General features: G+C 43.2%; 1 protein-coding gene across 1 annotated transcript in view; it reads right to left on the bottom strand.

Annotated features, from left to right (window-relative positions):
- Positions 1–27,704, bottom strand: part of PNPLA7 (patatin like domain 7, lysophospholipase) — a 134,535-nt gene that overhangs the window by 11,180 nt on the left and 95,651 nt on the right. The window contains exons 27-33 of the mRNA XM_084299130.1: positions 24,730–24,886; positions 16,793–16,909; positions 11,585–11,654; positions 9,236–9,352; positions 6,802–6,950; positions 5,200–5,352; positions 2,329–2,439 (exon numbers count right to left, since the gene is read on the bottom strand). Coding sequence (XP_084155256.1) covers positions 2,329–2,439; positions 5,200–5,352; positions 6,802–6,950; positions 9,236–9,352; positions 11,585–11,654; positions 16,793–16,909; positions 24,730–24,886 — 874 coding nt within the window. The remainder of the gene's footprint in view (positions 1–2,328; positions 2,440–5,199; positions 5,353–6,801; positions 6,951–9,235; positions 9,353–11,584; positions 11,655–16,792; positions 16,910–24,729; positions 24,887–27,704) is intronic.

The following is a 27,704-nucleotide window of genomic DNA, read 5'->3' as shown; positions in this document are numbered from 1 at the left end:
GAAAGGTACATTTGTTACAGCAGTGAAGATGTTCAAGCTTGTCACCACTGGGTGATAAAAGTTAGAGGACAAAATAGGACACACAGCCATTTCACACACACACACACACACACACACACACACTCTTCTCCCCCTTGACTTCTCCTTACAACTATCAGCACGCACACACAAACACATACCAGCACGTAACCAGCCTGAACATCATGTGTCAGAGACAGAATAGGAGGGACCCCCTCTTCTGCAGCTCATGCATCTCCTATTGCAGGTCATCTTGCCAGTAAAAAATAAGCTGATGAGTTTTGGTGCTCCTCAAACTACTCTGAGCTTTTTTTTCCCCACAAAGCTCAGTTCCTCTGTGCTCCTGCCACAGCCGCTCACCCTGCCCATCAGCTTGGGTGGGATTCATCTTCTGATGTTACAAAGGCATCAGCACTGCTCCCCCTCATCTCCTTTCACAGGGAGGGAGCTGAGGGTGCCATCTCTCTTATCCCAGTAGAGCCATTTCCATTTCTGCAAGTGACTCACACCCTAGAAGCGCTCATCTCTCTCCTGTGACAAATGGGGGTCTAAAGGCAAAGAGCTCAGATGTGGGTGTTTGGAAAAAGGAAAAAAAACTACCTCTTTTTGCTGGGCTAACATCCATCCCTTCAAGGACTGCCTTTCCTCTCCCCTTGCTCACACCATTTCTCTCCTAGGAGAAGTGCTGGAGAGCCGATCTCTGGAAGAGCTGCAAACTCTCAATGTCATTTTTCACCTCCACTGACTTTCCTTACTGAAGCTTACTACAGCTATGATACATTTTGGCAATCACTTAAAACATCGCTACTAATTTCCCTATCTCTAAAAGACAATAAAGAAGAATTACTGAGTAAAACATGAAGTCTTTTTAGCACTTGGGTTTTAAATCAAGAGGAATTTGAAGGAAGTAAGGATAATAAACCAATATATTATAATATAGTACCCAAGCCCTCAAAAAGGTGATAACTGTTTCTTAAAACCAACCAAAACTTCCCCAGAAATTCAGGCAGCCCACAGAGTTACTGGACCAGCTCTAGAGGCTGACTTAAACCCTGAAATTGTAAACCCAAGAGATTTTCATCCTACTTCTAAGTACTTCAACAACACTGCAAGCTTGCATGGAGGTGTAATAAGAGCCTTACAAAACGCCTTTCCTAGTAGAGAAGCAAGGAAGAAAAACAACAAAAAAAGAAGTCTGAGGTCTTGCAAGGATTTTAACTCTTAGCTAAAAACACAACCATGGCAAGAATTTATTTCAAGCTTTCTGGAAGCATCTGAGAACTATTTGAGTCATAGCAGGAAAGCCAGCAATGGTGGAGATCAATGCCAGAGATTCCGGCTCACATCCTCAGTGACAAGTGCCGGGCAGCTTGGGAGAGATCAGAAAGATGGGGTGGGAGAGAGACACTGCCCAGGTAGAACAGTTTCTGGTAGCAAGAACAATACCCAGGCACCACCTGAACTTTGTGGCACAAGAATAAATGACCAGCAGATCTTAAAGTTACTCGTGCCTACCCAGCTCTACTCTGAGAGGCAACCTACACATGCATTCATGCAATGGGTACAAACGTGCCTGAAACCACAGATCATCCTTCTCTCATCACCTTCTTGCAGATCAACCACCCACGGGACCTGCTGGGGCACAGCCACAGCTTCCACCCTCACGCTTGGTGGAGAAAACAGCTCAGGCAGCAGCATTCGGTGCCCTCTACCTGCCAACCCACACAGGCAAGAAGAGGATGGTGGGCACGTAAAAACCTCCACATCAGCTCTGGCTCGCAGAAAGCGCTGGTTATGGGTGAGCATCCTGCCTTTCCTCAAGTACTTGTGCTGTGCATGGTTTTGGGTTACAAACGTGGTATCAATCTGGTAGAACGAAACAGCAACAAGGAGAGCTGCCCTACAGTGCTAAGTCGTTTTGTGAGGTTTCAGAGAGCATCCTACTTGGTGAGGATATGGGTGGATCTCTGCAGGGGTATGTACATTACATATTGGGGATGGAGATTGTTTCTTTTTAAATGTGGCTATCAAAACCACCGGGACTCTGGTAGAGCACACCTTGGCCACACGTGTACCTGCTGATCAAAGAAGTGCAGGACCTCCTCATTCATCCAGGCTCAAAGAAAGGAGTTGCTGAAAAACTGATTATACCTCTTCTGGCCTCAAAAGATTTTAACTAATAGATGCAGGCTCACAAGAAAGGACTTGAGGCAACTTTCTCCTTCTTACCCCCGATGTTTCTGGGCAGTATACAACCTGTTGTGCATCAAGTAGCTCTTGCAGAGGAGTGCATTTAAACTGAGCACTTACATCAGAAGTTTTGGATTTGCAAGTCTCTTGTCTGTCTTTTAGCATTTTGTCAAGGACTCCACTCCTGCACCAGACACCGAATACAGTTTTCCCATGCTGATATCCCACTTCCTGGAAAAAGAGAACCATGAGAAAAGAAAAAAAAAAAGTAAAAAATTAGTAACAAAAAAACAAAAACAAACGAACAAACAAAAAAACATTATTCAGGGAATCCAGATGTCTATCCCAAAGGCAGGATGCATGTTTTGATACCTTCCATCCTTAGCTAGAAAAGCCGCTCAGCCTAGCGATTAGGGGGCAATGATTAAGCAAACAAGGCGCTATTCTAAGTCTAAATGCTAACAGGATCCTTGACTCCACAGTATGTACATAAAAGCACCACCTGACAACTACTTTTACAGCAGCAGCTTCAAGCAGGTTCACAGAATAATGCCATATGCAGCTCAGTACGTGTATGCATACACCCTTCCAGCACAGGCTCTTTCTTTGGAAGAACGTAACAATGCAAATTAATCTGTGTCTTCTCCCTTCTTGGGTACAAAGAAACCCAGAAAAGAAACTCTTGGGTTCCCCTTTCTAGCAAAGAAAAGTTACTGTAGGGTACCTGGGTTGCAAAGCCTCTTTTAGCAAGGTAAGCTTAACAGCACCAAGCACACGAGTCAGTTTGCTGGAGTAGACACAGTGGCAGATGCACAACAGAAAAACCACAAACTCTACATCCCAGTACTTTAAAAATATAAAGAAGTCTACACTTGGAATAGTAAAGTGGCACTATGTCACTAGCATGTAAACAACTGGAAAAATAATTGCTCTGAGTTTTATTTTATTTTATTTTTCCCTAGCGAGGCCATAGAAATGGTATTTAACAATTAAATTGAAAGGACGGAGCAACAGGTGTTGGGAACCCCAGATTCTATTTCCAGCTCTCGCAGTGGCAGCCACACTAAGCCTCCCACTTGCATGGTCACTACGGGTGCTGGAAGCAGCCCTGGCCGAGCCGGTATTGTTTCCCAACTGTTTTTTGGATAGAATTCAAAGCGGAGCAAGCACTTACAGTGGAATTCACCCTTCAATCCATCACAGCCTCTCAGCCTAGGCTGGATGTGATTGCTCAGAAGGAAAAGGGACCTGACAGGTCTATGACTTGCTGGATCAGATTGATCCCAAGTATGCAAAAGAACCCAAGCTTCAGGAAATGACACGCAGCCACCTTATCGCTACAGGCAGATACAGAACAGAGATTTTGTTCCTGAAGAAGGGAGGATTTTTGTTCTTTTGAACACACCGGATTGTGTTCAAAATGGGCAGCTACATGGTGCCCATTTCTATTTTCTGGACTATCCAGGTACATAGCCGAAAATAAAAATACAACAACAAAACAAACACGCTATTTCATAGCCTGTAATGATAAAGGAATGCCTAGAATGCCCTTTGAGGTCAGCACAGTGTAAAGCTCCCCCCGGGACAAAGCTTATTTAGCTACACTGTAGGAAATGAAAACCCAGGAGGGTGCTGCCCTCTGTACCCATAACATCTTGTGCCAAGAACTTGCTCAAAGAAAGTGACACATTTGAGAAATTGCACTTTCCTCAAGTTCTTAATTCCACTGAGAAAAAATTGCCTGGTGTCTTCAAATCTCTTTAATGACAGCAAATTAGACAGAACAATGATTTGACAGCTTACTGTTACTTACTGTTACTGCAATGATCTATCAGACCTGTTTGTCAAGGTTTGAAAAAGGGCCAGAACACCGCTCCTATGCTCCTATTTAAACAGGGAAGCCTCAGGTCCCCTGCTGAGGGGACAGAGCTGTTTACCCAGGAGCTATGACATCAAATATCCTTGGGAAAATATTTATACTGGGGAAATCAGCTGGTGGCTTTGAATAGCTGCTCTTTGTTCCTAAGTACTCTCTCAAATGTAAATCTGCAGGGCTTAATTGCATTACTGTTTTTGCTCAGTATTTATAAAGACAATATTAGGGAACAATGTTGAGAAAGCAATCTGCAGCCTAATGAGTGTTGTTGGTTCTCAACACATCTGTAAAGGAGAACTGCTCAAAGGTAAATTGGCATTTCTCCCTCCTCCTGAACGCAGAAGATATTTGCACAGCTGAAGCAAAGAATGGAAAAAGACAGTAAAATAACTTCCTTGACAAGAGACAATGAGCCAAAATTGCTATCATTCCCTCAAATCAGGCAGAAATGTTTTGGTTTTGAATGCTGGATTATGTCACCGAGATAATTCAACTGCACATCTGGAGTCAGTTCTCATGCTGATTTCCGATACACATCTTTGGGATTTAGTTTTTGTAACCTGGTACTACCCTTTTACCACGTCCTTCCACTGACATTGGTGCCATTTTCCTGATATGCTATCAGGTGTGGAGGAATTGTGGATGATATGTTTTATTAATAGAAGTGTTGAAATGTTAGCTGAGTCAGGTATTTTAGTATGTTACCCTCCATTTCAATGATTCACAGCCTCCCCACAGATTTCTTCAAATCTTTCATCTGACAACAAGCTACACAATCAAGTAAGACAAACGACACCATTTGACAAACCACAACTGCCCAAAGCAGCTCGGACACCAAAGAGTTTTTACTAAGCAGCTGAGTAAGGACTGACATAAGATAGCAAGGCAACTGATCCGTTCACAGGTTATTATATAATCACAATTATTAACTCGATTTCTACTGTTAATCCAACCTCACAGTCATGGTATCATTCCGTGGTATTATTTAGTGTCAATTATTCACTCTGTGCCAACTGACTTCTCTTACTCTTATTAGATATTAATTAGCACCACAAAGCAGTAGACTTCTGCAGAATGTCAGTATGGGGGAACTGCCTTCCCCAGGATGCACTTACACAGATTTCATCAAATTTCCCAAATTCCAGGGTGCCGTATCGGTCAATGGGTGGCCGTATATACTCGCAGTACTCGCTGTTCTTCACCATCTCCAGCTGCCGCACGCAGCACACGTATGCAAGCCGTGTCTGGATCTCTGCCATATTCAGCACCTGCCAACCAGGACAGACGTACCCATCATGATTAATTCAGAAATTTCATTTCAGAATATGTTCTGTATTCACAGTGGAGAGAAAGCAAGTTATCCATCAAGCTTATTCCAAAAGCACACAGAAGCCTGCTGAAGCCTTCACACATCAGCACCTCCATCTGTTTCCCAGGCAGTGTGGACAGCCAACAAGTCTCCAAAGTCAGACACATCGCTGCAGCACAAGGTTGAATTGAGTCTTCCATTTCAGGATGTAGTGAACTTCAGAAAAAGGTTTGTGCTTCGCTGAGAGATCCTTCATCACTGATTTCTGCCTTGATCACTACTGTATCAGAGCAGGGATTTCTCGGAACCACGGAATCATTGAGATTGGCAGGGACCTTTTGATACTCTCTGGTCCAAGCCCCTTATACTCAAGCATGGTCAGCTACAGCAGGCTGTCCAAGACCATGTCCACCTGGGTGAGAACACCTCCACAGAGACTCTACAGCCTCTCTGGGCAACCTTTTGTGGTGTTTCACAACCCTCACAAATCTAAAAATAAATTTCTAAGAAAATGGAATCCCATGTGTTTTCATTTGTGACTATTGCCATTTGGGCAGTCGCAGTATTTCACAGGGCACTACTGAGGAGAGTCAGAGTCTTTCATTTCCCCAGCCAGACATTCCCACTACATGCTGGGAGCAGCACCATCAGCTCTGCCAAGACTGAGCAGGACACTCAGCTGCACCAGCTCCAGAAAGGATGTCAGGCCACTTCTCAGGGAGACGAGACCTTTTCAGGGAAGGGATTTATTACAGAAGAATAACTTGAGATTACAGAGCAATACCCACAGGTTGTAATATTTCGCCTAACTTTGGGAAGCAAGGTTTTTATTTCCAATTGCAAAATGGGAACACATTAATCACAGTGGGTAAATGAAAAAACAGCATTCACTTTGGGGAGCGCTGCAGGGCCAGATAGCTTAGGAAATGCAGAAGAATACTTAATAGAGTTGGCTGACTGCATTCAACAAGAAAAAAAAAATCATACTCTGCAGCCCAGTGTTTATGAGTAGTAGTTGTACTGTTAATTACTGCCTAGCACTAAAACCTCCCTAGTCAGCCATCTAGAGACATTAGGATAGAAACACTGAACTGGACTAAGTTATTACTTTTATTGGTGAAATCTGTAAATTCTGACTTTATCAAAACTAACCACACCTACAGGTTTCTGTGCTCTAACAATTTATGACCTTCTGCAGCCCCATTCTGCGGAGCGGGGCTCTACCCTCTCCCCCGATGCTCTGTTTCCTTTGGTGTCAAGGCACTGCCCAGCTTTCTTCATCCATCAGTATGAGCTCAAATCCAAGAAACAACATGGCCTGTTACCAGGCTTGCTCTCTGAATAACCAAGGGAATGCTTCCTGCTCTGCACATAAAAATAGCGGTGATTGCAATGAAGTCTGCAATACCTTGACTTTCTCAGCCAGGGGATTCCACCTCTTCCAGAGCAGCCACCAGCCAGACAAGCAGTCGCCGTAGTTGGTGAGGTCGGTCTCATCTTGGCTCCCCACATCAATCGCTATCACCACCTTTGCCCCCATGGACTTTGCAACATCAGCTAGTGGGAAAGAAGGTCACATCAGTACACTTTCCAATATTGATGTCAACTCTGGTGCTGCACAGCTAAACTTATATATACTCTCTAGCTGTATGTATGTAACTTGACATCATACCTACCACAAGCCATCTCTTTGAACAGCTTCAGTTTGCAGCAACTCCGTTGAGAAACTGTTTCCCTGAGGAAGCTCCTACCCCACATGCTCTATTTGAGCTACGAGATCCCACTGTGCACCAAAGTGAGCCCCTACATAGCAGCAGGGTGAGTTCACATCGCTGAACCACTGGTAAACATCATGTATTGGGGAAGCTTTCCCCCACATGAGCAGGCTGACCTGACTCACCAACACCGCACTGCCACCAAAACCAACGCGAAGGAAGCAGCAAACCTGTGTGGCAGGGAACAGAGGAGAGAAGCGAGGACACACACACAGCACAAGTCCACGGTTACACCAGACTACTTAAAGCATGGCAAGTCCCATATGAACAAAGCCCTGGGGAACCCGGAGAGAGAACAATTGGTAATGGCCTTAAAGAGGAGAGTCAGCAGTGCAGAGGTGCAAACCTGCAGAGAGGAGACAAAGAGAAGGAGCAGCAAAGGAACCCAATAGCAAAGAGAGGCTGGGAGGATTTCAGTCTACAAAAAGCCTTGGGATCCAAGAGAAAGATTTGCATTTGAAGTTAGAGAGACATGAGGCAACATTTCCTACTTCAAGGTCAGTAGAATAAGGACTAGCTCCAGCCTTTGGATATGGGTGAGAATTTAGGGAAGTGCCAAAGGAGGGAATAGAAGGACACACACCTTACAGCATGAATTTATACTCCTTCCACACCCCCAGAGTCCAAGATAGTTGCAGTTTCCAGAATAGTTATGCGTAGGAAAACCACAGCTCTGAAGAGCCAATTTAGGTGCTTAATTTAGACACTTATTTAAATCAGATCTGTTCTGTAACTTGTACTTCTATTACTGGGCTGGTTCAGTCTATTCATCTCTTCCACCCAGTGTCACCTGTATATATGCTCCGTGCACTCTTCCAATATATACAGGTGAAAACAGTGTCTTGGTTTGCAATTCATGGTTTTGCTTACAGACACACACCCCAAATGTCAAATGCAGATTTTGGGGGGGTATATTTTATGTTCTTCCTATTTCTGCTTTTCAGGCAAACACAGCCCTGATGAGGAAATACAGTCTGGGTTTGTCTTGAACATGCAAAAGCTTTAGGATGCTCAGATGTAGTCTCTAACTTGGATTTCTTTCTATTTGTACGCAAACTGAAATGGCACCATACATTCTTTCCTGTCTTGGCCATCCCACTGACCCACCTACCTTCCAATGCTTTCTGACCACAGTGACAGCCCTGACACAAAACACATCCCAGATAAGCACAAATGAATTCAAGCACCTTGATCCCTTTTGGGTTCAGCCCTCAGATCAACCCTTGCTCCACATCAGCACTCATACACCACACAATTCCACCTCTGCCACATACTCGCAGCTAACCAAAACCCCAGCTGCACCCTTCAGGCTCTGGGCGCTGAGCTCAACCCCTAGCCCTGTCCCCTCCAGGCTGGGAGGATGAAGCTGGCATCTGTCAGAGGAGCCCCCACTGGCACGAGGCTGCCCACTCTTTCCTCTCAAGCACAGTTTGTGCATCCTGCCAGCTCTTCAGGGAGGCACACTGGCAGACTTGCTCTCAAGAATAGACATCTGATTTAACAAAGCTACTCAAAATACTCACTGCTTCAATTCTGCGCCTACGTTACAGTTAAAACTCACAACTGGACAATAAAGAAAAGAGAATTTTACTACGCTGTTTTCAATATCAACAGTCATTTACTTTCAACAGTCCTCCAGCGAGTGCTCTGATGCACATGTTCTACTAACACAGGCACCAGGCTGAATAATGAAGAACTAATACTCTTGCTTTCTCTGAATTAGTTCCTATTCAAGTGATACTTTTGAAAAGAAGCACAAAGATAAACTATATACATGCAGTTTAATTTCTGCTCTCCTTTCAGTGAGCACTAAATTGGAATTATATTTTTGGAATAGAAATATTAGGAAACAGTTCATAACAAAGAACAGTCTTAATAAAGCCTTGGTAAAGCAAACACCTAGGAAACTGAGAACAATGACTCCTGGTAGCCATCACGAGATTAAAGGTGTCTGCAATGTTTGTCCTTGTTTCTTTTTTGGGAAAATAATCACGAGGGCAAAGTTCTGCAGACTGTATGACAGGATGTATTCTCAGTAACTCCTTCCCACCCGATCCATACACCTACCGGGAAGGTTGTTGATATAACCTCCATCCATCAGGAGATGCCCATCCTTCGGGTCACAGAGCGGAGGCATGTACCCAGAGAGAGACATGCTGGCACGGATGTACCTCCACAGAGAGCCTGCAGGAACAAGGAGGGGGGAATGGTAACAGCATTAACACACTGCCACAGCGATGGGGTAGGCTTTCACACTCCTTACAGTAACCAGGAGATAGAGGTTCTCCTGAGAATACTATTAGAAAGTTATTAAAGCAGTTTATTATTTTCTATACCATAATCCTGGCTAGGGGAAAAGAAAGGCCATTCAGACCTACAGTCAGGCAAAGGCCTTAGGAAACAGTTTTAAGCACATGCCTCATATTCATTGCCTTTAAAGAGATTTCAGCATATGCCTGACTGCAGGGATCATCTTTAGTGCTTTGTTGAGCTTACACTGATACGGAAAGGAAAAGGCTTCTCCTGGGGACAAAGGAATAGAAGAAATAAGCAGATTGAAGTGCAGCTAAAGCCATTATGCTCTACAAAGATCCACAGAAAACAGACTTTTAGCAGGAGTTTAGCAGGAGCTGAACATGAAAAATACTGATTGCAGAAGCCCAGAAATTCTGCTTTCCCTGCTCTGCAATAAGCAAACGTTTTCACTTATAGAACTAGTGCAAGTACACAGTGATGATCTTATCTCTTCTGAGGACATTTCTGTTAACAGTACTGTAATGAAGAAAGTTAAAAATCTTTTAAGCTGTTAGAAACAAAGTTTAATCAAGTAGAAATTGATTGGATCTGTTTCCTTTAAGCCATTCTGCTTCAAGGGTCTTATTTACTGATTTTTCTCCTTGTAACATTTGCAACAGCTGAATTTGGATGACACTATAGTTCCAAAGATGCCAGTAATCTTGTTTAAGAAGTTAGCAATTTTGTTTAAGAAGTCAATCTTTAAAATATCCAAAATACATAAGAACTATAACGATGGCTCAGTTCTCATTAGTTACCTACTTGATGTTTCAAACAAGCCCCTCTTTCCTGCAAACTGGGAATTGACTTTTTTTTGCTTTGCTTTTTAAAAACCATGTAACGGTTCTTTTTATAAGTGTAACCTAAACACTCCTCCTGCTTAGCATAGGTCAATGCTGGCAAGCTTGTTTTTTATTATTAATAGTTCTAGTCCAGTTGGAACTTCTACAGAAGAAAAATGCTGACTTGTTGAGTTATTCACAGTTACCCAGCACCCTATGCACTTTGGCACACGCTTGAGTTAGCAACCTGTTTAGCAGCTGCAGTGGTTAGGATTTTAATTGCATTAAGGGGGGCTTCTAGGGAAGCTTGTGATCCAAGTCAGGACTGCTCTCCTCCCTCTCTGACTCCAGCCACCCTTTGCAGGAGAGTTTTTTTTTTTTTTTCTCAACCCATTTTAATCAGAGCAATTCCTGGTCACAGGTGCTACTGTCAGTGTTCGCAGGAAGCAGGGGCAAGCAAATAGGTGGAGTGAGTTTCTTCATCTACCTCTTGGCTTAACCTGCTGTAGAACTAGAAAATAATGTCTAAGAAAGGTTAATCTTTTTCTGCTTGTTTTAGCTCCCTTGGTTGTCCTAAGACAACAATACTCCGGGGTCAGCAGCAGTTTAAGGGTTCTGAGAGCCCCACGCTGGCTGCAGGAATGGATAGCCTTACCTGGTGGACAGCCAGCTCAGAAGATAACAGAGGCATGGCAGCAAAGGTTTCACCTGCCCACAGAAGTATCTGCGGCACCCTGAAGGCTTGTGCTGTTTTCACTGAAGCCTGAGTCACTGCACCATTACCCCAAATAGCCAGACAAAAGCTAAAGCAAGTATCCCACAGGGCTGCCACCACATCAAGAAAGCAGAGCAGACAGCTCAGATCTTTCTCCTCTGTTCAGTCACTGTAAGGCGAATTACAGTTTTCCACCAGAGAAACACGGAGGCCTGGACACAAATGACAACCTAACCCAGCTTCTGCTTCAGCCACAGGAGTCTCTTTATTGGGAATACATCTTCATTTATGGGGAATTTGAAACTTAAAACGTGTTTGTTGCATTAATTCTGATTTATGGTTAGGACACCTGCACTTCACAGAATGCTTTAAGGGAACAGAACGGTGCCAACGGAGCCATTTGCTCTCTAAACAGTGAATTCAGCGTCTCAGTTAATTTCTTCCCCACAGCTCTGCTCCTTGTTATGCGTACTGCCATAGGCTGGTGCTCAGCAAATAACAGAGGAGGGGGAAACAAAAGGAAAGGCAAATTGAAAGAGGATGAAAACCACAGGAACAAGGGGTAGCACTTCAGTCTCACATCCCTGTTTAGGGCGCGCTGCAGGAGGCTGCCTGCACACTTACCATCGGTGTGGACCCTCATTGTTGAGGCAGTGATGTCAGTTGTAATGGTGAAGTAAGGAATCCACAAATCCTGCAACAGAGGAGGGCCTAATTTTACCAAATCTGTAACCTTGCACTTAAACTAAAACCTGTGCCTAATACAGAAGCCAGTGACAACCGCTGCATCTAGACAGGGCTGGAGACGCAAGTGGAGAAAAATCCATCAGCTTTGTGTTTAAGCTTATAAATTTGTTTCTTATGCAAATACCTCAGGCAGAACCAAGGCAGAAAAATAATTACTTTAATAGCAAAAAGCACTTGTTCCAGAAGTTCCAGAAGACTGTACATCATACAGAAGGTAACAGAAAGCTCATACTAGGAGTTTACCTTTTTTGATATCTGCTGTTCTTTAAAATGAAGTTTTTTTGGGTTTGGTTTGTTTGTTGTTGTTGTTTTTTTTTCTTCCACCCTTGCTTCACTTCCTGCAATACCAGAGCCCAAGACAAAATGAGGGAAGAACATGAGTTCTGACCCTCTTTGAGCAATGTTCTTCCACTGTAAATGACTTTTATGTTGTACTGTATGGTGATGAAGTCATTTCAGCAGGAGATACGGAGTAATGCTGCTGAGACCCAAAGCTGCCAAGAGGCAAAGATGACAACACAAAGCTTTGCAGCATTACTTACAGGAACATCCTGCAAGGCTGATTTTCAAGAATAACCCAAAAGCTGCTTGAGATACTGCAGCGTAAAATAGCAGTCAGGAATGTGATACATAACCTACCTAATAAGCAGGATAATACACAAAAAGAGAACAGACTTGTAAAGGACTTGGCTAGCTTGTTCAACAGAAGCTAGACAAAACCAAACAGCCCTGTTCCTGGGTGGGGGAGTTCTCCTTTGCGTCTCAGTGCCTGTACTCACACCCTGCTAGCTGGAAAAATGGAATGGGAGGCAGCTTCCCAACTGCACAGGAGCTTGTTGGAAAGAGGACATTTTGGAAAGTCTTTGTGGTGCCTAGTAAAAGGGCAGCCTGCAAAGGTAAAGGAGGACTTGTCTGAACAAACATTACTTATGCCAAGAGAACAACAGCTGATAGTTCTCCGTCAATCACACAAAGCTGAATCTAGACTGAAGAGGTAAACTTGCTTTCCCATCCATGCAGCCTCAGATGCTTCACACAGGGTAAGGCATCCGAACCTTCCCTGGCACAGCTTGGATTAGCCAAGCAAGGCTTTGGACTACAGCTGCCAGCACAAGCTGAGAAGTACTCCCCCTTTAGCACTTCTGGTGCAAACTTTTTGTGCTGTTCAACAGGAAATTGTGAACTGCCGAGGTCTTTTTTTTCTTTTTCTTTTTTTTTCTTCTTCTCCTCCTCCTCCTAGTGAGTTTAATCTCTTAAGCAGCTCTGTGAAGATGGTGGAATTGAGGAGAACTAACAGATGCTGCACAAGTATTACAATCCATCTGGTATAAATGCCACAGGAGGGGCGGACGAATAAAGTGTGACTACAGGAGTATTAGGGGTGCCTCTCTGCACTAAAGATATTCCGATGATCACAGATCTCAGTGCATCAACCACATTTTAAGCAAAAATACAGGAACAGGGAAAGAAGCCTAAGCTACACTTCCTTGCATATTCATGCATGAAGGGAACCAAATCACAACCTATTATACACTTGAAGATGGCATTTCATACATAGTTTCACAGAATCACAGAATTGAAGGGGTTGGAAGGGACCTCGAAAGATCATCGGGTCCAACCCCCCTGCCAAAGCACGTTCCTTAGAGCAGGCTGCCCAGGTAGGCATGCAGATGGGCCTTGAATATCTCCAGGGAAGGAGACTCCACAACCCCCCTGGGTAGCCTGTTCCAGTGCTCCGTCACCCTCACCATGAAGAAGTTCTTTCACATGTTGGTGCAGAACTTCCTGGGCTCCATTTTGTGGCCATCGCCCCTTGTCCTGTCCCCACAGAACACTGAAAAGAGGTTGGCCACATCGCTCTGTCTCCCACACCTCAGGTATTTATACACATTGATGAGATTCCCCCTCATTGTCTTTTCTCCAGGCTGAACAGACCCAGGTCTCTCAGCCTTTTTTCCTATGGATGATGCTCCAGGCCCCGTATCATCTCTGTGGCCCTCTGCTGGACTCTTTCCAGGAGATCCCTGTCTTTTTTTGTACCGGGGAGCCCAGAACTGGACACAGTACTCCAGGTGAGGCCTGACCAGGGCAGAGCAGAGGGGGAGGATCATTTGTTTTCAAGACAAAATGTTATTCAAGCCCCAAACAAGATTTACAAAAGCTTTCTTTTCAGATTTCTCACACCAGAAACTCCAGCTGAGATGGCCTGCAAGAGCAGTTTGTCTTTCTGGCATGAGGGATAAAATTCCTGGTGCTCTCCTGGGATATCACAGGATCGCAGCATGGCTGAGGCTAGAAGGCACCTCTGCGTCCCTCTGGTCCAACCCCTGCTCCAGCAGGGTGCCCAGGACCACATTCAGGTAGCTTTAGAAGATCTCCAAGGAGGATACTCCACAACCTCTCTGAGCAACCTGTGCCAGTTCTGATACATACTCTGATCTGGCACCCCCAGCTCTTCCCAGAGGAAGCACTGCAGTGTCATCTGCTAAAAGCTGAAAAGCTAAGGCTCTGAATTGAGGCAAGAAAGCTTGTTGTTCTCCAGGTACAAACTGAAGCTTCTGTGTCTATACGGAAGGACAATTCTTGTTGTCTGGGTGGACATGATGCTTCTGTAACTGGCAGGCAAGGAGCAAATGGCATTTCTCTGCAGATGTCAGGAAATGCTCTTATCAGGAGTAAAGTCTGTCCTCCCTCCATTAGGATGGGTAGTTTCAGAGGAACAGTAACTGTATTTTTCAGGAAATATCTTCCAAGAGCCCTGCCCTGGTTTTCTGCGTGCTTTCCTTAAAGGACTCACGTAGGCTGATTTCTTCTCCTGGAGCGCCTTTGGCTGAAACCTGTAGCAGCAATCACGGGGGTTGCTGGTAACCAGGGCTACCCCACAAACAACACTGCTAGGATTCTGGAGACACCTACGTGACAAGAGCTGTTCGAGAGCAAGTTTTGGAGAAAATGGAAACCTCCCTTTCGATGACAGAAATAACAGTTCAACGTAAGCGATTATACTCCCTAGCTGCGATGCAGAAAAGGGATGAGGGCACACATGAGAAGTGCAGGAGTGACACCTCACAGCCAGGGCAAGTAAAAAGGATAATCTGTTCCAGTTCTTCTTAATTTTTAGCTTTTCTAACAGTTGTACAGTCCCCAACCTAGCCACATGGGCAGAAGTGCTCAGGTTCTGCTAAGTTCAACAGGAATATTGCCAGGATGGAGCAGGAGCTGCCAAGCATCCAAACAGCACCTGTGTTTGTAAGGCTGGAACCAACCCTTGCTATATCCATTTACTGGAAATCATTGCTACCCACCCTACTCCAAAAACACTACAACTGCTGAGAAAAAAAAAAACAGAAATTTGAAGTTGGGATGTCCTGAAATAATGTTTTTAGAAAAGATTTCTTCAGGCTTAATGCTTTTGTCACTTTATAAGTTACTTTTTACACTTGGGCAGCTTTCAGTTTCCGTCTGTCTACTGACATGCCTGGCTAACCCATACTGACAGTATGAATTGCAATTAAGAGTAAATGCCTCCTTCCTTCCAGAGCCACACAACATTTCTCCTTATTTATCTGATGGAAGTCTTCCAGCTCAAAGACATCCTCAGGCACAGACTGAAGGGTTTTAGCCTGTGACACCCTGCACTCACACAGCTTATGCTGTTGTATGCCTCAGAACTGGATTTCTCATGGACAAAGTTTCCTTCCTGTGACCAGAAGGTCAGAACAGATCATACAATTACAGCTGCACTACATAAAAATCATAGTGTAGGAAAGAAGTCTGCTGCATCTTAAAGGCAAGTACAAGGTACTGCTGAAATCAACAGCAGCGATCATAAACCAGTAAGCCATGGGAAGAAAGGGCTACCCAAGGTCAGAGGAGACCTTCCTCCATTCTGTCACTTCTCAAAGCTTTCCTCGGCATTTTCCTGCAAGCTCACACTGCAGCATGCTGTGCCATTCCACGAGTCACACCAAGTTAACTGGGAGAAGCCAGGGTCTACCTGGGTACCAGGGTCTACTTGGGTAGTCTACCCGACTGCCCGGGTCTCAGTGCTTTGCACACAGGCAGCTCCCCAACTACACCAAATCAAGGAGAAAGGAGCTGTGTTAGTCACTCAACAGTCGTGTTTTCTTATCAGGCACTGCTGAAACCAAATATAGAAGCTTGAATGTTTCAGGAAGGGATACACACAACTGAAGGAGTAAGTGTGGTTGGTGTTGTCCAGCTAACAAAACAAAAATAATTCCAGTCTCAGAAGGCCTTATCACTTTAAAACCTGCTTGTTCCCAGCACCATCCACAGAGGAAAATGCTATTTTAAACCCCATGTGATGATTAATCACTTACTTTCATCCTTGCATTTAAGTAGGGAATGTTTTGGATTATGCAGCAAGTTATCACTGTATTTTAAATATATTTATGAATCTTTTATCACAAGGATTCCAAACACAGGAATAATGTGGCTAAAACTGCAAATGATGTAAGGCTGCGAGACTACCCAAACCTTCTTTAAGCTTGGTGATCTAGAAAGACAACCACTGATATTTTACTTTATAAATTGCTACTGCTGGGGAACAGAGGACAGTGGCTATCAGATCAGGTATATCATACATCTAGCGATCACAGTCACCATATGCAAAACAGAAAACTTTGATGTTATTTCAGTTTTCAATAGGCTGTTCACAAACACTCAATCTTAAAAAAAATAAAAATAAAAAATTGGGACCCTCTTAAAGACCTCCTTTTGGTTGTGTCTCTTAGACCCAACTTGCATGAAAATGATATAACAATCTCAGCAATTTTACTTCACTGACACAATTCTAACTTCTGCTCTCAGACAATTGGATCCCTTTGTCAAACAGAGCAAAAGTAGCTAAACATAATCTACTCCACCTGTATTTTTCTAAATCCACCAAAATGAAAGAATATCCTCCCTCCCATATTCACGTAACATTGCATTCAGTTTAAACATTTTCAAGCACCCCACAGCCCTATCATAATACTAGAATGGAAGAAAGGCAGAAAGAAATTTGTTACAACAGAACACAGTGAAGTCATCCACTGTACATAAAGTGGGTAAACAACCTACCTCTATCTGCTTATCTTTGAAGATGTTGTTGATGCTATTGTTAAAAGCCGCTCCAGAAAACATAGAGGTTATTGGATATGTCAAGTCCAGAATAGTCTTAAACACTGAATTCATAACCTAAAAAAAAAAAGGTCAAAGGTAAATATATTTAAGACCCCATATTAATGTTGTTCACATGCATATCTGAGAGAGGTTGTGTTCCAGATCTCACAGCAAATGTTGGAAGCATTGCTATTGCCAGTACAAAAGTTGTCAATGGGACAGGAATACAGCTACAAGAACCACAAGCAGTGACTCCCTATGTGGTGTCATAAATCAAATAAAAAGCATCAAATTGCATAGCCAGTTTGAAGTAAGGCTATGTAGGACAGCACATTTATTTCCCTTTCCTTCTAGCCATAAACCCAAACTTTGTTCCAAAGCAGCATACATAGGCCCAGGTCTTAACAAACGCACATGGACGGCACAACTTAATTACTTATTTTTAATAACAGAACTAGGTTAGTAATCTCCCTCTTCATCACCTTTTTGAGTTGAAACCACAGCATGTTTAAAGTTTCCCATAATGTACCCGCAATTCACCTGCCTGGAAAGGAAATCATAACTCTGTAACGCAGGAATTGATGTAAACACTTGCACAACTCTTTTCATTTATGGATCGCACAGTTTTTCTTACAGTCTTTAATCTACTTCTGTAAGCACTTTTAAAACATATAAGTGACTTTCTGGCATTGCAGCAAGTTTAATTAAGTCACGTTTTAAAGAGCTTTAAACACACTTTCTATGTATTAGTGTCAATTATTTTTCATCCCCCAAGTGAGTTGTTGTGCTCTTCACCTGCTGCTTGGTAGCCAGCACGGAGGCACCGCTCCTGGCACTCTGCGCCAGCCAGGTAAAACAGATCCCTTTGGGTTTCCTAAAGCATCACAGATACTATTATATTACACAGCAGTGGGCAGGCACTGTCAAACGTCTCTTTTCTAAACACACACATACTGTAATTAAGCTTTCATGGATTTTTTTTCCTCTCTGTTTCCGATGTTACATGTGTGCACTAACCTACAAGCTAAAATGATGAAAATACCTAAACTAAGTTGACAACTCAAGCAGCACTACAGCCTCTGTATTATTAGTCCTGTACCTATGCTATTGGTCTCAAAGCTTGATAAACCCTAATAAAATCAGGGGCCTGAATATGTTACACCATACACAGTTAAAATGCAATAGAAGACAAAGAAAACTTTTGCAAATTAATAAGGTTTCACTGGATGCAACATTTATATGAAATATTTTATCCCTCCACATTTCTCTAGAGTTTAACAAACAGCTTAACAGACCACATGGCATTGTGCACAGCTAGAGACCAACAGCATGAGACAGCCTCTAAACTGCAATCTATTAAAGGCTCTGTGATCAACAGCTGGCCTTTGCTTTACTCCAGCAATGATTTAAAAAAGGATTAGCCTACATTGTCATGTCCAGCTGCTTTTAGACATACATTATGCATCTGTCCAGAGAAAACATGGCCAAGAACAAAAGAGAAAGCAGCCTTAAAAACTAGTATATAAGCAAAAAATTCAGGAGAAGCTAAAAGCCTCAACACAAAGGCAGCTATGAATCCGTTACCTTCATTCAGATCCTCCTTTTAGGTTTTGATGGGGAGAGGACACCGTGCCAGCCTAACTATGTACATGCTACCTACAGCTTCAGAGTTAAACAGAATTATTTTTGTACTTAAAACAGGGACTTAATCTCTGACAGTACTTAAAGAAAATAATTCAGGGAAAGACGAATCTGCCAAAATTCCATTATTTAATACTGAAGAAAGGTCTCTAGAAACTCACCGCCATAACATCAGGCTATCCTTGCTGCAAATGATCTTTATAATGCTGAGCCTCTACATTTTCCCTGCAATTAATGCTTGCAGTCATCTTGTACACGAACAAAAGCCTTCTAATTAATGGTTATTTCCTAATATTCTCCTTTCTCATAACCGAAAGACGCCCTTATAGCAGACGCTGATGGCTAACTGTCTCCCTCAGCTTTCCAAGAATAGCTGCTACCACCTACCACTCCCAAGACAAATGAACTTACAGATTGCCTTTTGGAAAAGCTGCCAGAGCCTCTACAGCTCTGCTCCGCTCTGTACTTCTCTCCTGTCCAACAGGAAAAGGCCAACGCTGGCATCTCTGACACCGACCCAGCTTCAGCTCCCTACAGCACAGCGATGGGAAGCGCAGCCTTGGGGCATCGCTACCACCTCTTTGCAGAGCAGGCATTCTGCAATTCTTCTGGAACTTCTCATGAACGTTCATTTCTACAGCTCTGCTTCAAACCAGCTTTTGTTCTAAAAAGAGTTTCAACCATAAAAGTACTTTTTAAAGCTACCCCATGGTATAAGGCAACTTCAGCAAGGGAGGGTCAAGGTAAAAGCCTACAAGCAAACGAACAAGGGCTAATGTACATGATGGCAAAAAGAAAACTGAGCTGTAATCTCTGGTATCTTGTTCTTTGTTGCAGAACGGTTGCAAATCACTGCAAACCAGGATAATCCCAAGGCTTTTCAGTGTCCCCAAGTATAAAAAAGCAGCAAGGGTACGGGAGAATTTGTTGCAAGGACAAAAACTAAAAGCAGCAGAACAGATTAAATGATTAAATGATTATTTTTTTTAAACTAGTAGAGCTGGAATCGAGAGTTTTGTTCAGTGCCTTTACAGTGTTCAACTATAAAGTTTCAATGAAACAAGCAAAAGAACACACAAAGAAAAGTTAAAAGACAAAATAAATATGTAACTCACACCAACAGAGAGAGATTTATCCCAAAGACAGAAAATACAGCTAGTGGAAGTTCAGGTTTAGAGGTGACCTATTAAGAAATTTAAAAGATGAAGAAAAAAAATATTACTTGGAGCATTTAAGAAACCGTGGCCAGCTCAGAGTCCAGTAAAGGAAAGACAAAGAAAAAAATATATATGTTTTGAGATGTTCTGAATCGGTAACCGCTAACACGCCATCTGCATAATCGCCAGTTGACACTCCTGCTACAGGGCAGCAATGGGACGGTTTGGTGCCCTAACTGCATGTTTCCAAGCAACAGACATTTCTGGATTTTGCATGCACCCTTTTAGCTGAACTTCACAGACAATAATGCTTGATTTGGGGTTAATTTCAACACCTCAAATGTTATGATCAAAATGGTAGATATAAACTGTCATACCTATCACTACATGAAAATAGATTCATCATGTACCTCTTGCTACAATTTTTTTTTTTTTTTTTAAGATATAAAAAAGCAACCTATATTTTTGTCTTTTGTCAACAGCCTCAAATTCAGAACTGCATCTGTAAGACAACCAGAGGGAATCACCGAATATCAGGGATTGGAAGGGACCTTTAAAGATCATCCAGTCCGATCCCCCTGCTGGAGCAGGAACACCTAAATCAGGTCACACAGGATCACATCTGGGTGCATTTTGAGTATCTCCAGAGAAGGAGACTCCACAACCCCCCTGGGCAGCCTGTTCCAGTGCTCCGTCACCCTCACCGTAAAAAAGTTTCATCTCATTTACGCAGAACCTTCTATGTTCCAGCTGCCTCCCACTGCCCCTTGTCCTCTCATTAGGTGTCACTGGGAACACTTTGGTTAGCTTACAAAGGAAAAAGCGATCTGATTTAGTTTTTACAGCCACAGAACTCTACAGAACAAAACCTTCTAAAGCAGCTGATAAAGTTTTTAAAAGGCCATTTCAGAGCAGCGAACCGCTGTGCAGCACCATGCAGGCCCACACTGAACACCAGCAGCCTGGAGGACACCCAAAGCAAGCTCTCTGCTGTAGCTTACCAACCCCATTTGGAAGACGTAGTGCACTCATTCATTTAAGTGAAATATGTAACTAACTTCTTATTTCTTCAGGATGCACGGTGCTCTTTAAAGCTGCTTTAGCTTGTACTACATTTAGTTGTGCCTGAACCTGTGCTAAGCCACAATAACCACAACTCTGTTCACCTGGGGAACTGGGACCAGTTTATTTTTCTGATCTCCTCTGGTCAGGAGTTATTTTTCCCCTAATATCTTGCCTGCTCCTCATGCCAATTGAGTATGGCAACGTTTGCCCACTCATCTCAAAGTTTGTGTTTGTTTGCACGGATCTTTCCTTGTAGCTGTTGTTATATACAGGAGGATCTGGCATATGAACAAAATAAAACAGTGTAGGATGCAATGTAATTTAGAAAACACTGCACCTACTTATTATGCTCTCCCTATGACTTTCACAAGAGTCCCGCATGCAGTTCCCATCACGTGGGCATTGTGCCTGTCCCTACTTAGCCACGGAGGGTGGTTGCACGCCATCACCCAGGCTCCTCCAAAGCCATTTGTCACTCCTACAGCATCCCCAAGGCATCCTCAGCATACACCGAGTCCTACAAGGGTTATGGACTTGGACATAACTCCAGGATAGCAGAGAACAGTTTTCTTCTTTGAAGCAGCAGATGCAACAGTTCAGGAGGAGTATCAGGATCCAGACTGATACAGCTTGATCTGACCCAAAGCGGGGCTTACCCTTGCAACAGGCAGCTCACAGCACTGGTCTGGCCAAAAACTAGTATGGCATAAGGAGAATAAAGCCACAAGTTCTTGGCCAAGGCAGTTCATAGCATCTCCCAGAGCTGAAGAACTAGAGCAGCATTAGAGAGGCAGAACCTTGTGTCTGCAAGCTCAGAAACCCCAGCTTAGACCCAGCTGAGCTGCCATGCAACCACACTCAGATCAGAGACAGCAAATGGCTGCAGCAGCCTACCCAGCAATTCTTAATGCAGCTCTTGTTATTGGAAGCTTTAAATTACGGATTCCTATAGTCACATTCCCTCCAAAAACAGAATATTTCTTCGTCAAATATTTATACTTTGAAATATTCATTCTCCAATTAAAAACAACTATCTGAAAACATGAAAGGTTTTTTTTTTTGATTAATTTTTGTTCTGCTGGTTAAACACAGGTACAGAAGAAATAAAGAGGCACTATATAGCAACTAAACTGACTGATGATTTTCGTACACCTCTGTATTTTAACCAAAAAAAAAAGTCATTTATTTCTTTGCTGCTTCATTAGATCAGAAAAACACATCCCATTAGAAATTTCCCTTCTCTCAGCCCCAAGAGTACTACTAGAGAGATGCCAATTTCTAAAAATACCAAGAAGAGAAATGACTGCAGGAGAAAAAACAGCATTTACTTCGACTGCTCCAAAGAAGAAAAAAAAAAAAGAAAAGGAAAAAAAAGGAAAAATCAGTGTTACCTAATCCATCACAACAGAGATATTTCAAAACCCCCGTAGGCTAAAAAAGCTGGGCTACGAGGTTTTGCACAAAGAGCACTCAGCAATAACCTTCACCAGCAAAAGCTCACAGGCTTTAGAGCAGCACATTCAGCATCTTCTATAGCATGGAGCGCTGCTGGAGCCTTTTTGCATAATGTTGGCTTAACAAAAGCATCCTCCAAGCTCCTCTGTGTCTCTTGCACAGCCGCCGCCTCCTGCAGCAGCCCTTGCTGCCAGGGATGCTGCTCTGGAGGAGCAGTCCTGTAATGTCAGGACACCAGGAATTTGGGGTTGATTTGCTCGGCTCATCAGTTAGAGAAACAGCCTTGCTCATACCTGGCCCTTTGGATGGATTTTCTATGAGTTGCAAGCAAATCTGCCCTGTTTTTACAGAGCTAGTGCCTAGTGAAAGGAGCCCCTCTCCTTGCTCAGCCTGCAGCTGCTGCAACACGACAGAAAATAACTCAGAATAGCCACTGTTAAAAAAGATTTAAAATCTACTTTGTATGAACTGTTTTGTACATCGGCAGTGATCTGAACTCAGAGAGAGGGTTTGCATTGCTTTGTTCAATTCAAAATGCAAACACTTTGCTGGGCTGGGCTTCAGAGTGTGCTGTTAACAGGGAAAAGGGCTTCAAACAGAGCAGTCTTTTCTGTTTTCGTCCTCAAACCCTTGAACAATTTCTGGTTTGAATGTGGACTTGGCAAGCTTGTCAGAACAATCATAAAAACGTCAAGTAAATCCATTCTTCATTAATAACAAGAAATGTTTGCTCTAACAGCGGTAATTAACCTCTCCTCCAGCTGCTTATTTGCAGATTTCAAGGGACAAATACCTGAACAGCCTGAGCAGACAAGGCTGGGCACAAGCCTGCCCTTTCCTTTGTGAAACCTTCTTTAAGCTTTGCGATTTGTGTTCAAAAGTTAATCAATAGATTAAATTTCTTACTTTCACCTTTAACTATTTCTGGTAAAAGCAACTGTGATTCCAGAGGAGGCTGGTGAGTTGAAGAGCTGCAATAATGGAGACAACGAAACCGGCTTCAATAGCAGCCCTTCTCTGAGAAGCCCAGAAAACAGCATTTCTAACTGTATGTCACCACATCTTCAGAACAGACCTCACACGTTAAACAAGAGGAGATAATCCTCTGGACAAATGCACAGAGGAAAATTCCATCGCTCCAATCTAACCATTAAATACAAGTGCAACTGATAGACAGCAGTGAGCCACAGACTGCTGGAGGCTAGGAAAATTCTTGCAGAGAAGTCTTGCCACAATGCTTGCCCTCCTCAGATGCTCTCCTGTAAGCATTTGACCAATGAGAGAAATAGAGAGTGAAAGGTTAAATGCATCTCAGATACATTTCAGTAAAGTTATTTTTATATCCTTAATCTCAAGCCTCCTACACCTTTCTGATTTCAGTGAACTGCTCTGTATCATAAACAGTTTATATTTCAGGTGCTTCTCAACCCAGCCAGGCACAGGCAGTTCTTAAATAAAAAGCATGAAATCTACATTCTCCTAGTGACAGAGAGGTGAAACAGCCTGGCTCCCACAGCTATCTTCTCATCATGACAGCACAAGCATGCATGGGCCTCAGTATGCGTTTTAATGCCACGGACTGTCTAGCTTGCAGGGTAGAGGGTGTCTGACAACCACAGAGCAGATTTCACCTTGATGCCACGGCAGGTTAGAAGACACCTGGGAAAGATAAGCAGTGTGTATGTACTAACTATGGCCTCTTTCTTATTTCCCCCTAAAACTCAAGATCTAAGCAGACCCAGAGCTCAATCCAGTTTAGAAAAATCCCCACATTGTTTGCCTTTCAATAAGGAAGCCAACATGACAATGTGGTTTTCACAACAAAGCATGATTTTCAGATAAACAATACAAAATTGGAATCATACTATTACTAGCAAACTTCAAAAATGATGCTGATGTTCACCATTAGTCCATTTAACCAGTGGAACCTGCTGCTAGTACAATTTTCCCCCAACATCCTACACATTCATACAGAGACGTCAGTATTTCAAACAACCTTCCAAACCTTGATTTAACTATGAGTATATGGTTTTGTAACTATTAGATATTAAAGTTAAAAATTTATCCAGCAGCAGAGTACCAGCACTTTGGAACTCCCAGGCTACAACGTGAATTACACATTTTGCATTTAGTTTAGAGAAGGATTACCTCTGTCAATCAGTTCCACTGAAAAATGACAGCATGTGAGAACGAAAGAGAGAAAGTTACACAAAAGAGAAACATTTGTTGAGAGTTGGAAAGGAAACAGATTCCAGCACATAAAAAAATAAGATAAACACAGGCTAACACACTTAAACAATATCATTCTGCATTCATACTGGGACTAGGAGTTTGTACAGAGCAAAATTTTGCACTCCTCAGGAGCTCACACCCCTGCAGCCTGCCAGCACCATAGCAAGCAGCTTTCAAAATTCACTCCTTCTCTGCCAGGCAGGGGCCCTTTTTTCATGCAGATACAAAAGTGCAGATGGCTGCACTTTCCTTGGATGGCTGCTTGTGCATTGCTGCCTACTAAGGCTCGTGTTTAAGCTCTTGCACTCTACCTGAGAGGAGAAATACAACATTTCAAATTCTTACCATTGCCCACTGCCTAGCTTTGATCCGCATCTGATTGTAGCTGCGTTCTTCGGCATACAAGGCACTCATAAAAGCACCAATAGATGTTCCTCCAATCATATCTACAGGGATGCCAGCTTCAATCAGCGCTCTGATAACTCCCACTTGGGAGCATCCCCTGTGACAAGAAGAGAAGAAAAATGACATTATCAGACAAACAGCCATTGAAAAGGCATAAACACATGAATGCTGCCTTCTAAAGGAACCTGAATGTGCATTAGCTGAACTGCCAATCTATTGCTAAACAAGATTCAATGCCAGAAAAAGCAGTCATGAATGTAGAAATTTTCAAAAAAAGTCTCCCTGATGATCGTAGGAAACGCAGATCGCCCAGTCTGACTTCAGTGTGAAAGACAGCAATACAAGAACAGCCAAGAACGAAACCAGTGGACGTGCAAGGGTCAACATGGCTTTAAGATAGCAACGCAAAAATCTACCAGAGCTGTTCTCAAGCAGTCAAGGATGGCTGGATTTCAGAGACCTTTCAGTAAGATTCTTTTCCAGTGATTCTTCAAGAAACAGCCAGCCTGGGATCATGGGATGGGGCACTGCACAGATTAATTATTAACTTGAAGATGGAAAACAGAGCAAGAGAAGACAAGCAGTCATCAGAAAGTAGGAATTTTGTTCAGCACACAGACCCAGAAAGGGGTAAATGAGGAGGCAACATTTGAGGATAATATTAATTCCTTCAGGACAGTAAAACTAAAAACTTTCTCAACTTCAAGAGGTGCAGAAGGATCTTAGAGCAATGATGGAGCTGAGTGATAAAACATATGAACCTCAGGGCTGACAGGACAAGAAAAAAACACAAAAGTAGCAATGCCTATACAGCAACGAGCTCCTAACTAGCTGTGTTCACACTGAATTTGGAACTGCTCTGAATGTTCACTGAAAAATATTAACTCAGTTTTCAGGGGAAAGTCAAAAAACAAACAAAAGAAACCAGAGTAAAACAGAAAACCTAAGGACATAAATCCAGAATACATCAGCATTCTGAAAAAGGCAAACAAACTCCAACGTCTCGCTAAGAGAACACTGCAGAACTAGAAAGTGCCCAGGGTATGGAAAGGACTGCACATGAGAAGAAGCCAGGCTCGAATCTTGAGTGGGGAAGATTGCGACCGCCAGGAGACACCGGGGCCACCAGGAAGTCTGATGAAAAAAACTGAATCTACATGCAGGCAGACGTACGTACCACAAAGTGGGGAACCCACTGTAAGTGCATACCAAAAAGGTCAAATCACAAATGGATTTAAGTTTGGCTGGGAAAGCAGAGACCCTGGGCTGTCAGGGGCTACTAAGCATGAAGATCTAGGTGCAACCTCACATTCAGGAAGCAATGAAGCTGCCAACCGCTGCCTACGCTCAGTTCTCAAGCGCGCCCTGTGAGCCACCATCAGACAGAAGAGTGCAGAGGTGGAACATTTGATCTGAACTGGCACGGTGGGCCTTATAAGCGATGACACCCTAATGGGAGAGGAACCCCTGTCCCCTTGATAAAGCCAGTGCAGAAGCAGAGAAATTAGCAGTGGAGGCTGATCTACCCCTTATCAGTGTGGAGTTACAGCCTCCACTTTCAAATGCCTTGTTCGATTAATATCAGGCATGTCGACTTAGTTCATCCCACCCAGATGGATGTTTCTGCAGTTTAAGCCATACAGCTGTAATAACTTCCTTTCCCCATTTTCATCCCATTTTTCCGCTCCCCCGTGGTTTGCTCTATTTCCATCCTTTTTTCCCTTGCTGTTTACATCCTATAAATACTTGTTAACAGCTGCCAAGTCCACTGTAGGTGTCATTTGGCCAAGCTATGCCGAATGCATTCTTTCCATCCAAATAAATCCCCTCCAGCTGCTGAAAAGCTTTGAGACAGGTTCTCAATTATCCTGGTGTAAATGACTTCAGTGACAGATCTGCACTGGTGTAATCCAAGAGCAAAAAGTGGCTCATTTAGTTTTTGTCTCTGAATTCTCCTTCCACCACTTTCCTATCGCTTCATCCCATAAGAACTGTATTTTTTCCATCTGTGCCAGAGAAGCCAGATAGGTTTGTAGATTGCAGCTATTTTTGCAATCTGCTTTTCGTGCCTGGTACTTACTGCTGCCTTGTCCCTGTGTTATAACTAGCTGATACTGATACTTCACTAAGGAACAGACCCTGCACTATTGGACCTGCTTTCCAGAGAATGCCTACATCATGTGGATCATTACAACATCAAGTAATTAATGTTAATTACTATAAAGTATTTCCTTCTTGGAGGGCAATTCTAAACTGGCCAGGACTAGCTTCAGACTGGATTCTCTCCCTTTAATCTTTTCCACAATGGGATTTCTTCATTCACACGTTTGTGCATCCATAAAGTAGGAGGGGTTTGATGTGATCACTCTGGATTTGTTTTACTTCACTGTATAATGTTCTTGAATGAATAACAAAATCTTATTGCTTCTATTGGCAAACCATCACCTCTGTGCCGTGGCAATATGTGATTCTCCCAGCTTAACACGTAACAGTTACGTATCTCCAAAAGACACACTGATTCCAAGGCACTGACCTGTAAGATGGGAATGAAAGTACTTTTGCTCTGAAACGGATCTCCTGTCGACTGCCAGACTAAGTCATGCTTCATTTACACAAGACTACAAAGTCAATTCCTCCAATTCCAGCATCCTCAATAGCTTCATGACCAAATGTATTTGTGCAAACCAAAATCCCCTGGAAAGGCAAGGATGCCCAAACCCCCTCCATTTCTCCACCTGCCAACGGCCTCCTGAAAGGCGACTTCCTAAACGTTCTTACCCCTCTTAACACCTTTAGGCCCCCACTACCCCACAGCAACAATGCTACACAAAACTTTTCAACAACTTGTCGCCGTTGGTTTGTTCTTGGCCACTTCTTCACAGCTCACAGCATGTGCAAACACGGGCGTGCTGCCA

Source organism: Netta rufina, assembly GCF_964035555.1.
Source record: "Netta rufina genome assembly, chromosome: 20".
Lineage (NCBI taxonomy): Eukaryota > Metazoa > Chordata > Aves > Anseriformes > Anatidae > Netta > Netta rufina.
This window is presented reverse-complemented; position numbering and strand designations above follow the sequence as displayed.